Here is a 13,880-nt window from a genome sequence, read left to right on the forward strand (position 1 = left end):
TGTAGTGGAGTACTGTGTGTGTGTGTGCGTTTGTGTGTTTGTTGTTTCACATGCTCATGCTCTCATCACTTGAAGACAACAACTGTGTTTGTATGTATGTGTCCATGTGTGTGTGTGTCTATGTCTATGAAAAGAGCACAGTTGCATGTCCAGCATCATGGGTCTGGTGAATATACTGTAGCCTACCAAATGCAGATGGCTACAAGCTCACACTTTGCCTGGTGTAGAATAGATATTGACAAAACTGATCATAAAATGTAACGGAAAGGAACAAAGGTACAACGGTGTATTAGGGATAAGGGCCAGGCCATCCTTAAAAATATTCTTGTTTGCCGTAACCCGACCGACCCTGTCAATATAGGGCCGACCCAAATATTTGTTTTTTTCCCTCTCTAGTCCGACCGACTTGCCGGTTGCAAATTGCGTTAAGACCGACCGATTTTTTTTTTTTAATTAGGCCTATTTTTCTTCAAACACCCAATACAAACGCAATACAATAATATTATATTTTCTTAAGTATTGTGAATACAAATTGCCTACATACAAACGTAGGCTGCGTTCTTTCTTCCAAATAAAAACCTGTGGCGTCATATGTTTATGTTTGTCATGCGCTACAGGCTATGCTTCCAGTCTCATTCACTGCCAGTGATTCGCGCTTGACTGTTGCCTAATGGCTGCGGCTGTAGCCAAGAAATGTTCGCGGTCAACGTCAAAACTTATACTAGTTCGGGCACTATTATCCACCTGAAAACGCATTAAACACTTGAACATTTAGATGACTTGGCACGAAGTTATATCCAGATATTTTCCCGGACCCATCCCTTCTCCCCATTCGTGTAACGGTGACCGTGTCAACAGACTTAAATGAGACCTTAAGGTTTTGGTGGAAGAAACTCAAAAAATTGAGGACGTGCCAGTATTAAGTGGTTTCTTTTGGATTGAAACATTTAAGTGACCCGTTAAGGGATCGTTCTACTACAGGCTAGCAAGGACAGCTATCTTCAAGTGGTTAAGAACTAGCTACTGGTGGAGAAAAGAAAGCAATGTAATGTCTCTGATTTGTAGGTTGCATTGACACGTCATAGCGGTGGATGCAAGTAAACCGTATAATCTAGTTACCAGTAAAATCATTGAAATTAACATATTCTTTTTTTCATAATATATTTTCATATGATATATTTTTTGTTTACTTCTCTGACAGTAGGCTACAGCATATAAGCTATAGCCTACATTTTAGTCAAGTCAAGTTTATTTGAATAGCACATTTTATACACAGAGGTCATTCAATGTGCTTTAGACACAAAGCAAATAGTAACAAATAAGAGCAGAGAAGGGTAATATAGTCAAAGAATAATTCAAAAGGTAAAGATCATTATAAAGCAAGAATTTAAGCAAGAGTGTTTGTGTGTTGTTACAACAAATTGGATCTAGTCATAGGTGTGCAGATAACATACTGTTAATGCACCCTCTATAAAGTATGATGATTTTTGTTAAGTCACGTTCAGAAATATTACTATATTGCCAAAAGTATTGGGTCACCTGCCTTGACCCCCATATGAACTTCAGTCACATCCTATTCTTAATCCATAGGGCTTAATATGACATTGGTCCACCTTTTGCAGCTATAAGAGCTTCGACTCTTCTGGGAAGGCTTTCCAAGGTTTAGCAGTGTGTATGGGCATTTTTTAACCATTCTTTCAGAAGCGCATTTGTGAAGTCACACACTGATGTTGGACGAGGAGACTGGCTCAGAGTCCCCTTTAATTCATCCCAACGGTGTTCTATTGGGTTGAGGTCAGGTGCAGGCCAGTCAAGTTCTTCCACACCAAACTCTGTCATCCATGTCTGTATGGACCTTGCTTGGTGCACGGGTACACAGTCATGCATATACCTTGTGGAAAGCCTTCCTAGAAGAGTTGAAGCTGTTATAGCTGCAAAGACTGGACCAACGTCATATTAAACCCTATGGATTAAGAATAGGATGTGACTGAAGTTCATATGGGGGTCAAGGCCGGTGACCCAATACTTTTGGCAATATAGTGTGTGTCGTGTGTGTGTGTGTATGTACATATATATATATAACATGCAAATGTTTTTAAATTCATACCAACAAAATCGCCGTGACCAAAAATTTACTTTTTTTTTTTACCTTGAATCTTGAAAAAAAAATATTTGCCAACCTACCGACCCAATAATTTTTTGGGGGGGCTGTTACTGCAAACAAAGATATTTTTAAGGATGGCCCCACTTATAAATATTTTTTATATGCATATTCCGAGAAAAAAAGTCACAAATTTGCCAGAAATAAACATGTATTTGCCACATTATAAAGTAGCCAATTTGCGAGAAAAAAGTCACATATTTGGCACAATTTAAAGTCACAAATTTGCCACATTATAAAGTTTCAAATTTGCCACATTATATAGTCGCAAATTTGCCACATTATTAAGCCGCAAATTTGCAATTTTCTCAGTCGCAAGTTAGGCTACTGTTTAGCATGCATAATGAAGCCTTTACGGTAGACAAACTCATCACATTATACTTTTCAGTTGGCTTCAGTTGGAAAACATTTATTCACCGTAAACAACTCTCATCACAAGACACACAGTAGCAAGTTTGTGCTACTCCTGCATGTCCATCAGAACACGACACAGTAAACAGTGCATGACAAACAGGTACACGCAGGTTGCGACTGCAACAATAACATTCATGTAACGTGTAACATAACATGAAAGGCTGGCTGTGAATTATGCTAACTGAGATGCCCCTACAAGATACTCATTATTTTAGCCCAGAATCACCATACCATCCTAAGTATTCAGACTTTGAGGAGACGAGCAAGAAACTTGGCCTGTTTCGAAGAAAAAAACATGGCAAATTTGCAACTTTATAATGTGGCAAATATACAGTATTAGTATTTTTCTCGCAAATTTGCAACTTTAGAATGTGGCAAATATACAAGTTTATTTCTGGCAAGTTTGTGACTTTTTTTCTCGGAATATTCGCCTTTCAGACTCTTTTTCTCAATAGACAGTAAAATATGAGTAGCCTTTAAGAAAATTGTTGTCTTGTTGCCTCAGCTTGGTTACCTAAACACCTCAGGTGAACTCTTCTTCATAGGTGTTTACAATCGAAACTAGGAATTGAATTTGAAACTTTTGAACGATTCCGGGAGAATTGGAATGCTAGTCCCAGTTCCAATCGATTCTCGATACCCAACCCTACTTAGGACACACTGTGTGTTTGTCTATGTGTGTGTGTGCACCTGTGTATGTGTGTGTGCACCTGTGTATGTGTTTGTCCACCTGTGTATGTGTGTGTGTGCACCTGTGTATGTGTTTGTCCACCTGTGTATGTGTGTGTGCACCTGTGTATGTGTGTGTGTGCACCTGTGTATGTGTGTGTGTGCATCTGTGTATGTGTGTGTGTGCACCTGTGTATGTGTGTGTGTGCACCTGTGTATGTGTTTGTGCACCTGTGTATGTGTGTGTGCACCTGTGTATGTGTGTGAATGCACCTGTGTATGTTTGTCCACCTGTGTATGTGTGTGTGTGCACCTGTGTATGTGTGTGTGCACCTGTGTATGTGTTTGTGCACCTGTGTATGTGTGTGTGCACCTGTGTATGTGTTTGTGTGCACCTGTGTATGTGTGTGTGTGTGCACCTGTGTATGTGTGTGTGTGTGTGTGCACCTGTGTATGTGTTTGTCACCTATGTGTGTGTGCACCTGTGTATGTGTTTGTGCACCTGTGCATGTGTGTGTGCACGTGTGTGTGTGTGTGCATGCGTGTGTGTATGGTGATCAGTATGCAATGAGTGTAATCAAGTTTAGCGACATACAAGGAACTCTTTACAGCAAACAATGAACTCTTTACAGCAGAGAAAGAGAAGACTCACTGTAGATCACCAACCCAACTCTTCCCTCCTCCTTGTGTCCTCCACTGATGACCTGGCATGTGTACACTCCTCTATCATCTCCCCATCTGCTCCTCCTTAGTCTGAGAGACACACCTCCTCTCTGCAGCTGCTGGGGGTCCACACTCACTCTGCCCTCATAGCCCCTCCCCTCTATCACATGACCATTCTTATACAGGTAGATGCAGTCTGTCCACTTAAACCACCTGATCTCCACAGCAACAGCACTGGTTTCAGGAGAGAGGTAGCAGGGCAGTGAGACATCATCACCCTCATAACACTCCACAACACAAACAGGGGTGACCAGTTCACAATCTGTGAAGGGAAAGAGAGTAGTGTAAAAGACGCTCATAACCAAATGCAGGCTCGGGTGAAGCTGGGAGGAATTTAACATAGACTAGCCTACGGTTTCCACACCGTGTTTATCAACCGTGATAATAATAATATTTTAAATGAACACGGTAATATAGTCAACATGTGTATCATAGTTCACCGTTTCACCGGTAATCGCTACATATAGTCACCAACTGATAAGGAACAGATTTAAGAAAAAGAAGAATGGATTGGAGTGACATTTCTTGCGTGTGTGAGAGCGCGAGATTGATGCTGAAAGCGTGAGTGTCCAGACAGGTGCAAGAGTTGTCAACTCCAGAGCTGTCAACTCTGAAATGTGTATACAGATGCGCGAAAATTGTACTATACTTTGATCCACTTGGTGTTGATTCATTTTAGGAGCAACATGCGAATGAAAGGGTTTTTTTCAATTCGCACTAATATATATTCACTCGCATTTGCGACGACCTGCTCGCAGCGTACAGCCCTGCACTACTGGTACCTTCTTACCTGTTATGACTGCCAATAATCATGCCAAATTGAAGCCAAAAGATTTGGTTTGCCAAAACAAAGTCAAAAATCGCCAGATGTATGCCAAGGTGCTGCCAGAAGGTCTGCTATCTGGAACTCACCCGAGACATTTTCCTTCTTGCTAAACTATAGAAAGCAGTTCTAAAAACGTATTTATGCATTTCCGGTATTTGTTTTCTGAGCTGATCTCATGAACACACATTTTTTGGAGGTCAGGCTGTTTATTGTCGGGTCTTCCAAGTTTACAGTTTGTCAGTATATGGCAGTATATGGCATGCCTGTGCAATAATCATGCTGCATACTCAGCATATTGATATGCCACACCTGTGAGGTGGACGGATTACTGTATCTTGGCAAAGGAGAAGTGTTCTCTAAGACAGATTTGTGGACAGTGAAATAGGCCTTTTGCGTAGAAAGTCTTTTGATCTTTTAGTTCAGCTCATGATAAATTGGGGTAAAGTCAAAAGTGTTACCTTTGTAATTGTGTTCAGTATCTGTGAGACAACAAGGGTGTGCGTGTGCATGAACTACGTACGTTAGTGGCCTTTTTTAAGTCCTTGCTTACATTATTCTAGTGTTCCGCACTAATGTCTGCACCTGTGGATAACTTACATTTGCAGTAGGAAGCACCAGTGCTACTAGTGGAAAGAGTTCATCTGGAACCCTGCATACACACAAACTCTCTCACGCACACACATAGCCACACCACAAAATATCGCTTACCTTTGCCTGTGCCCGAAGTTGCCATTTTGCCTGTAATGAAAACAGATCACAGTGTCATGTTCTCCAACATCATTATCATGTTCTCCAACATCATTATCAGTCTCAAGGGAGAGTTGTCTTGTTGCAAGTCGTCGTCATCATCATCATTATCAATGTCACTGTCACCCCCCCCCCCCCCCCACACCCTCCATTTTCTACCCCTGCCCCCCCCCCCCCCCCCCAATCTCTCCCCTTCCTGAAATGTGTTCAGTTGCGTCTCAATAGGGGCATTTTGAACTTGTAGCTCCTATATGTACAATCTGACATTCTGCCTCAAAACAAGGGCACAGTGTATATTGTACATGTAATTGTACACTCACCATGCTCTATATAATGTATTGTAAAGAATACAGTCATGTGCTATTTGTACACTGGTATGTATGGAGCATCAACTTAAGACCTACTGTACGTATTTCATGAAGAATTTCTGAAAAGTAGGTCTTACCTCACGGCCTAGTGCTTCAGCTGTGAGAGTGAATTTGTGTTCAATCTGCTTCTTAGAGGCTGTTTCTCCTGCATACTGGACACTGCTGCTGTAGCCAGGTTTAAACACACTGTGACCTCATGACAGGAGAACAGGATTTCTGAGTGTTTCACCTGGTCAGAACATTACGGAGGCAGTTTTCTGTCCCATTTCCAGGTGCGTAAGGGCAGACTTCTACTGACTTAGACCTCTCTTGGTCCTGTTCTCCCAGTAGTGCTGAATTAGTCCTTTTAAGAGTCTCTGGATTAGTCCTGTTATCTTAGTAGTGCTGGATTAGTCCTATTATCTCAGTAGTGCTGGATTAATCCTGTTATCTCAGTAGTGCTGTATTAGTCCTGATAAGAGTCTCTGGATTAGTCCTATTCTCTCTGTAGTGCTGAATTAGTCCTGATAAGAGTCTCTAGATTAGTCCTGTTCTCTCAGTCCTCACTGGTTCTTACTGTTAGTACTAGTTTAGCTCAGTTTCATACACTAGTTTACATTCGGTCTGACATGTCGTTCAACAGAATCAAACGTTCTAATGTCAGATCATAAGAGGCAATCTCTGAGTAAAGTCCAGCTGGTGTTTATGATCTTCATCTTTTTAATGATTTACCTCCACACCTGAAGACTAAAGACTTTTATACCCTTACAGTAGTAATTCACGTTTGGATAGTAAAAGCTTTAATTGACACTGGCACCATGGTCACTCTAGTCCAACCCAGCTTGTTGGTGAACCATGTACTGCAACCCACCAGTGTCTCTTCAACTACTACCCAGTGTGAGGCAGACATCGGGGTTGCCGAAATTCCAGAGCGCTGTATCCTGGGCATTGACTTCTATCTTGTTACAGCTGCTGTCATTGACTTAGGGGCAGCATGCCTCAGACTTGGAGAGTCAAACACTGCGCCCACCTGTTTCAGTCCCTCACCCCTAAACTGTGTTGGCGGAAAATACTGACCCATCTGCATTGATACAATGCCCACAACCTTAGACCTTCCTGTGCCGTTTTCAACAGCCCAGCAGTTGGGAGAGGACAAAGCGTGGGCTTTGTTTAGTAAAAAACAAAAACAGATGCAGATCGTACTGCAACCCCAGGTGATGTTGGTAGGACCCCATTGATTCAACACAACGTTGACACTGGTGATGCAGCCCCTATTCTTCAACTTGCGTGTCGCTTGTCCCATTCTCAATAGCTGGTTACAGAACAGTGTCTGGAGGAAATGAAGGCCGCTGGAGTCATTGAGTCCTGGGCTAATCGAGCAGTGTACAAAAATATGGCAGCTGGTGGTTTTGATTTATTTTCGACGGCTCAACGAGGTAACTGTTAAGGACTCATATCCACTAACCTGTACAGACGAGTCCCTGGATCAGGTGGGTGGGTCAAAGTGGTTCTTGTCTTTGGACCTGGCAGGTGCCCCTTGGTGCTGATGCCAGGCCCAAGAGAGCGTGTACTATGGGGACAGGGTTGTAGCAGATTAAAACCATGCCATTTGGGCTTTGTAATGCGCCCGTGACATTTCTTAATGTCTAGTGACATATCAGGGCCATTTTATGATTAATTGAAATTCATCATAATTTTTTGCTGCCTTGAAGGGGTTACATTGCCCTCGATCTCAGATCCTTGTGTGGAGCTCAGCGAAACGCCTCTGGTGGAGCATGGCGGAACTACAAGGATCTGGCGAGAGTCAGGTTAATAATACACCTCCATGTTGTAAATGCTAGGGGCAAGGCCAATAAAATGAGCATACGCGCATGATATTTGAATTACGCTTGTTTCCTGCCGCCACATTTATTACTGTAACACACGTTTATTCTTACGCTGCAATTGGAGTGATATAAAAGTTTCATGAATCACACGTAATCCCCGTCGTAAGATCTCAGACGCTCAGATCTATGCTGGTTTCTACACTCGGTTGATAAATGAGGGCCAGTATGAGGAAAAGTAGGTCATTACAGCATTTACTGAAACCTTTCACAAAACAGGGTTAGACAGGGACTATGGGATATGGTATCTCTCTCTCTCTCTCTCTCTCTCTCTCTCTCTCTCTCTCTCTCTCTCTCTGTCTGCCTATAACCTTATAGAGGTGTAACAATAATGCTGCAGAACCGGTTACCCAGTGTTCTCCCTCTGCTTCAATCAAACTCAATGAGGAAGTACAGTGGAGAGTCACATCACATTTGCAGCTTATAACCCTGTTGAGACGTGTCGCTTAGTACGCAGCATTTTCTATTCAAACACAAACAATATATTCATGTTGATGCTGAAACTGAACATTTTAAGGTAGGCTATGGATATTTATTTCCATACAGGAGCGGGCATTATTTTCAATCTCCACATTTGAAATTGAAAGAAACCTGACTGTGAAACTGCCTCTACAACAAAGATCATTTTAGAGAAGAGAAAATGGCCTCCAAATCATTTTCAGAGGAGGATTTCTGCTGTTCTGTGTGCTGTGACATTTTCAAAGACCCTGTTGTCCTCACATGTAGTCACAGCGTGTGTAAAGTGTGTCTGCAGAAGTTCTGGGCAAGTAAAGGATCCAGGGAATGTCCCATCTGTAGGATGAAGTCACCACAGGATCCCCACCCTAACCTGGCTCTGAGGAACCTGTGCGAGATCTTCCTACAGGAGAGAGGAAAGAGAGCTTCAGCAGGGTCTGAGGTGCTCTGCAGTCTGCACAGGGAGAAAATAACGCTTTTCTGTGAGGAGGATAAACAACCTGTGTGTTTGGTGTGTAGAGACTCAAAAACACACAAAAACCACAACTTCAGTCCCATCAGTGAGGCTGTACAAAATGTTAAGGTAAGAATAATCATATGTGGCGATGAGTTTCAGTGTTCTCATATGAAAGGTGTCATAATGAATTAATATTCAAGTAATAATTTAGATAATGGCCTAAATGTATTGTAATAATAATGACATATGTATTGGTCCTTTGACATAGCTACATACGTGAAGTAATGTTTTCTTCCAGGAGGACATCAACCTCAAACTGGAGGCTTTAAGAACAAAGCTAAATGCCTTTGAAAAAGCTAAAGTAATATGTGACCAAACGGGAGCCCACATTGAGGTGAGAAATAGATTGATAGGCATGAATGATGATGAATGTATGTGTTAGTTGTTGATTCAGATCTACAGAGATCAGGGAGTAGTTACTCTCACACACACACACACACACACACACACACACACACACACTTCTATTCAGAGCATAGAGGGAGCCACAGGCAAGTAGCCTATTATTTAAATAAACTCCTGGTGTACTACAAACTTCCAATGCCTTGTTTCATGAGTAGAGACTATTTTGTAGTGGCTTTATTCCCGGCATTAAAAATTTACGAGATACATTATTGGTTCCACTAGCGCCTGCACTAGCCCATTCAGTTGCTAGCGCTAACTTGACCAATGTTCGACCAAGGGAAAAAAGCTTGTGTGGGGGACCCTAGCGTGTATAATAATGCCAGTATGAATACGGCCTCTACACGTAAAACGAGGTAGTGGAAAGTTTAACACTTGCCTGGTAGCTTCTATGCTCTGAATAGAGGGGCATTATTGTTTTTCTTTTTTTAAAGTATATTTTTTTGGGCTTTTATGCCTGTAATGATAGGACAGTAGAGAGATACAGGAAGTGAGTGGGAGAGTGTGTTGGGGTGGGATCCAGAAAGGACCACGGGGCGGGAATTGAACCCGGGTTACCAGCATGCGGAGCAGGTGCCCCAGCCAGTCGCGCCATGGCTGGGGCCTAGAAGTTGTTATTAATGGGGTGATTTACATCATCGGTTCCATTAGCGCCTGCACGGATTCGGCTGATAGCGCTAACTTGAACATGTTCAACCTATGGAAAAAAGCTTCTTAGGGCGTATTTGGCTCGAGGTCATGCTGTAAAGGACCCTAGCGTGAAGAAAACATCCCTTTAAGGACTTCAAATACAAGATCAACATTTCTATTATTATTTTCAACTATGGTATTTCAACATTTATGGTATGGTGGGTTAATAGCATACGTTTTGCTTCCTTAGCAACCCTGATCATGAGTAGCCTAAACAAAACTAACTGACAAAGTAGGCTATGTTGGTTACTGAAATCAGCGTTAATGGTAAGCCATTGTTAATTCAAATAGCTTCGAAATAGTGTTTTTGTCATTCAACTTTCAAGTATTTCCCCCGATTTGATTCAATCACTATTACTGTACTTAGTTGGTGCACACGTCATGCCCAATGTCAGTGCAAAGTTCTTGGACACTGTTACAGGCCGGCTACACCAGGCAACGAACTGAAGCAACTGTACCTTTAATGATAAACCTTCGATGGCTTATTTTGTGCTCATTCAGACTCAGGTCCAGCACACAGAGAAGCAGATCAAGGAGGAGTTTGAGAAGCTCCACCAGTTTCTACAAGATGAAGAGGCAGCCAGGATAGCTGCATTGAAGGAGGAAGAGGAGCAGAAGAGTCAGACGATGAAGGAGAAGATTGAGAAGATGAGCAGAGAGATCTCATTTCTTTCAGACACAATCAGAGCTGTAGAGGTAGAGATGGGAGCTGATAATGTCACATTCCTGCAGGTAAGACACAGTCTTGTTTACTTATGACTGCATTACTCCCTGGAGGAAACTGCTTCAGTCTTGTTTACTTTTGACAGAATTGCTCCCTGGAGGAAACTGCTTCAGTCTTTTTCACTTGTGACTGAATTACTTCCTGGAGGAAATTGCTTTCTGAGATATTTTCTTGTTGTTCCTTTGGATTCTTTTCTGTTTTAGGATATTATCATTTCACATTTTCTTTTCCTCTGGCACTCAGGCTGCCTTTAATTGTAAAACCTGAACAAACCCACATTTATTGTGTCCCCTGTTTAATTTTCTCTTCTCTTCGTTGTTCTTTTGTATTTTTGTTTTTCCCATTTTTTTAAATTTAGTTGTGGCTTTGTCATAGGCAGGATTGCCTCTATTTCACCTGTTTAAGAGTTAAATGTAACCTATTGATTTTTACTTGAATTGAATCTGGGCCTTGATACATAACCATATTTTATGTAAATTAAATTGGATGAAATTGATGGATTTAATTTAATTCAATTGAATTGAATGCAGTTGCCCTGTGATGGCCGCAACACCTGAGAAAGTTATGATCCACCTTACAATAATGTTTGTGTATGGGGACAATATGCAGTCATTAATACTGTAGCACTTGGTGTATTTATTTTCATAGAACTATCAGAGCACAGCAGAAAGGTGAGTGATCTGCCTCCTGTCTCTCTCTCTCTCTTCTCTGTGGTTCTGAACCCAAAGCCACAGCAGCACTGACTCCTGAATGTTATTCCAGAGCCCAGTGCACACTGCAGGATCCAGAGAGGGTTTCAGGAGCTCTGATCAATGTGGCAAAGCACCTGGGCAACCTGAAGTTCAGAGTCTGGGAGAAGATGCAGGAGATTGTCCAATACAGTATGTTAAAATACACACACACACACACACACACACACACACACACTTTAACCATGGATTACATACAGATTCCCATGGACACTACAACAAGAACTCAATATCACTCAATATGCACAATACCTCTTACATATGCCATACGGCGTGAGCCATGTAGCCCTCTTCGTTGCCATCCCAAGATATTGCAGCACACTCATACCTTACCTGTGTGTGTGTCCTAGGCTGCACCTACTGTAGTTCTGAAATGGCATGTAATGGCCTTGGTCTCAAAAGCCTCCTCCATGCTAGAGTGGAAGGTGCAGCCTACCTCCAGAATGAACACCTCAATGGACTGCTCATCGATTACAACAATATCTGCTGTATTAGCAATAGGGATGTAACGATACACTCAACTCACGACTCGATATGGATCACGATTTTTTGTTCACGATACGATTTTATCACGATTTTTCTTTTTGATATTGATGCTGTTTGAAGAGGTTGCTCCAAAGGCAGGCCCTACTCTGCCCTGCAAAGCAAAAAGGCAGTAACTATGCAGAGTGCAAACTGAAAAAAAAAAACATTTTAAAGTTATGCTGTTGCTTAGCCTTATGGTTGTAGTTAATGTAGCAGTTATTGGAGGGTTTTTTTTTTTTTACTTTACATTAGCTTATTTTTGGTTCTTATCAATCTTCATAACAACTTTAATGTCATGAAAATTATAATAACTAATTTTCGACCAAAAATGCAATTACTGCCTTTCTGCTCTGTAGGGCAGTAACTGTTATATGCTACATCATTATAGTTGTTCAAGTGCACACATAAGCCATTTCCACTAAAAAAAATCAGCTCAATATTATGTGCAAGACTGATGTTTACCAAGCATGCAAACGTGTTAATCTCTTAGCACTATCGTCATACGTTTTCTCATAGTGAGATGGCTATCCCGACATATGTTCTGATGTACATGGGGCGCACGGAGGTGAACGGCGGGACAAACGCGAAATGACAAGGTGTTAACTAAACAATTGAGTAGACCTAAGGTCGACAGGCTTTGTGGTTAAAACGATGAAAACCAGTAGGTTAGTCTGTCACAGCTAACTTCGTTCAAGCACAGTAGCTTAGACTAGTTTACACGCGCAGAAATTAAAAGTCAATATCAGCATCACAAGATTGCTGTCATTATCGGAAAATCCAGACACGTCAAACTGGACGCGAACGCGTGGCAAAAACAAAACAACTTCATAAATGATGTCTTTTTCAAACCTTGAAAACACCACATTAAAATCCAAGCATTTTCAAGGATTTCAAGCACCCATACGAACCCTGACACACACACTCTAGTTCAAAGTTGTTGCCTACCGTCGTCTTCCCTCGTTCTGTGCCCTGTACCTAGTGACATAAGTCACGTGACTCATCGCGATTCATTTTTTCTATCAACCGGTGCGAATCGTCACGCATTTGTATCGATTTTTATTCGTGTCACGATGCATCGTTACATTCCTAATTAGCAAGCAGACATAGGAAAATAGTAGTATTACTATTGCAATGCTGAAACATGGATTGCTTTACATGAGAATGAGAATATGTGGACATGGTGGGAAAGGAAACCCATGTGCCCTCCCTTCTCCTCTCTGCAGCTCCTGTGACTCTGGATCCCAACACTGCACACCCACAACTCATCCTGTCTGAGGATCTGACCAGTGTGAGACCTGGTGATGAGAAGCAGCAGCTTCCTGATAACCCAGAGAGATTTAATCTCTATCACAGTGTCTTGGGCTCTGAAGGCTTTAACTCAGGGACTCACTGCTGGGATGTGGAGGTTGGGGAGGACACAAGATGGATTATGGGTGTGATGGCAGAGTCTGGCCAGAGGAAGGGCAAATTGCAGTCCATTCCTGGATTATGGCATCTTCAGTATGATCAGGGTGAATATCGAGTGGGGTCTGCACACACCTGCACTCGCCTCACAGCAAAGCAGAAACCCCAGAGGATCAGAGTGCAGCTGGACCGGGACAGAGGAAAGCTGACATTCTCTGACCTTGATAATAACACACACCTACACACTCTCACACACACTTTCACTGAGAGAATGTTTCCGTTTTTTAATAGTGTGTGTCCTCTTAGGATCTTGCCAGCTTCCATAAAGGTAGAGCAACACAAACACAGCTTAACTGAACCATGGATTTTCAGACATGCTATGTCTGCATTCAGGCTCTGAGAAATATAAGCAGATGGATATATGCAATCTGAAGAAGAGTGATAGAGAGGGGATGTGATTTACTTTACCTTCAAGTTGTATAGGGTAATAGGGAGTTGTATATTTCCTATGTCCTATATCATTCATGCTACCCATTTTGTATTCACTATTTGTACACTTTATATTACTACATGCACTGTCAAATCTAATAGCTATTCTAATATATTCTTAAATAAATAAAGAAATGTGAAAGCTTAAAGAAAG

The 13,880-nt window shown here is 41.8% G+C and overlaps 1 protein-coding gene across 2 annotated transcripts; it reads left to right on the top strand.

Annotated features, from left to right (window-relative positions):
* The first annotated feature begins 8,211 nt into the window (after positions 1 to 8,211).
* Positions 8,212 to 13,822, top strand: LOC134079186 (zinc-binding protein A33-like). Of its 2 annotated transcripts, XM_062535382.1 has the most exons (6): positions 8,212 to 8,809; positions 8,982 to 9,077; positions 10,337 to 10,567; positions 11,208 to 11,230; positions 11,322 to 11,440; positions 13,057 to 13,822. In XM_062535382.1, the coding sequence occupies exons 1-6, from the start codon at positions 8,411 to 8,413 to the stop codon at positions 13,635 to 13,637; spliced, it is 1,449 nt and encodes a 482-aa protein (XP_062391366.1). In that variant the 5' UTR covers positions 8,212 to 8,410; the 3' UTR covers positions 13,638 to 13,822. The 2 variants fall into 2 exon arrangements, with proteins under 2 accessions (XP_062391366.1, XP_062391367.1); XM_062535383.1 differs by lacking the exon at positions 8,982 to 9,077.
* Positions 13,823 to 13,880: the final 58 nt, after the last annotated feature.

The sequence above is a fragment of the Sardina pilchardus genome, chromosome 4 (genome assembly GCF_963854185.1).
Source record: "Sardina pilchardus chromosome 4, fSarPil1.1, whole genome shotgun sequence".
In the NCBI taxonomy this organism is placed as follows: Eukaryota; Metazoa; Chordata; class Actinopteri; order Clupeiformes; family Clupeidae; genus Sardina; species Sardina pilchardus.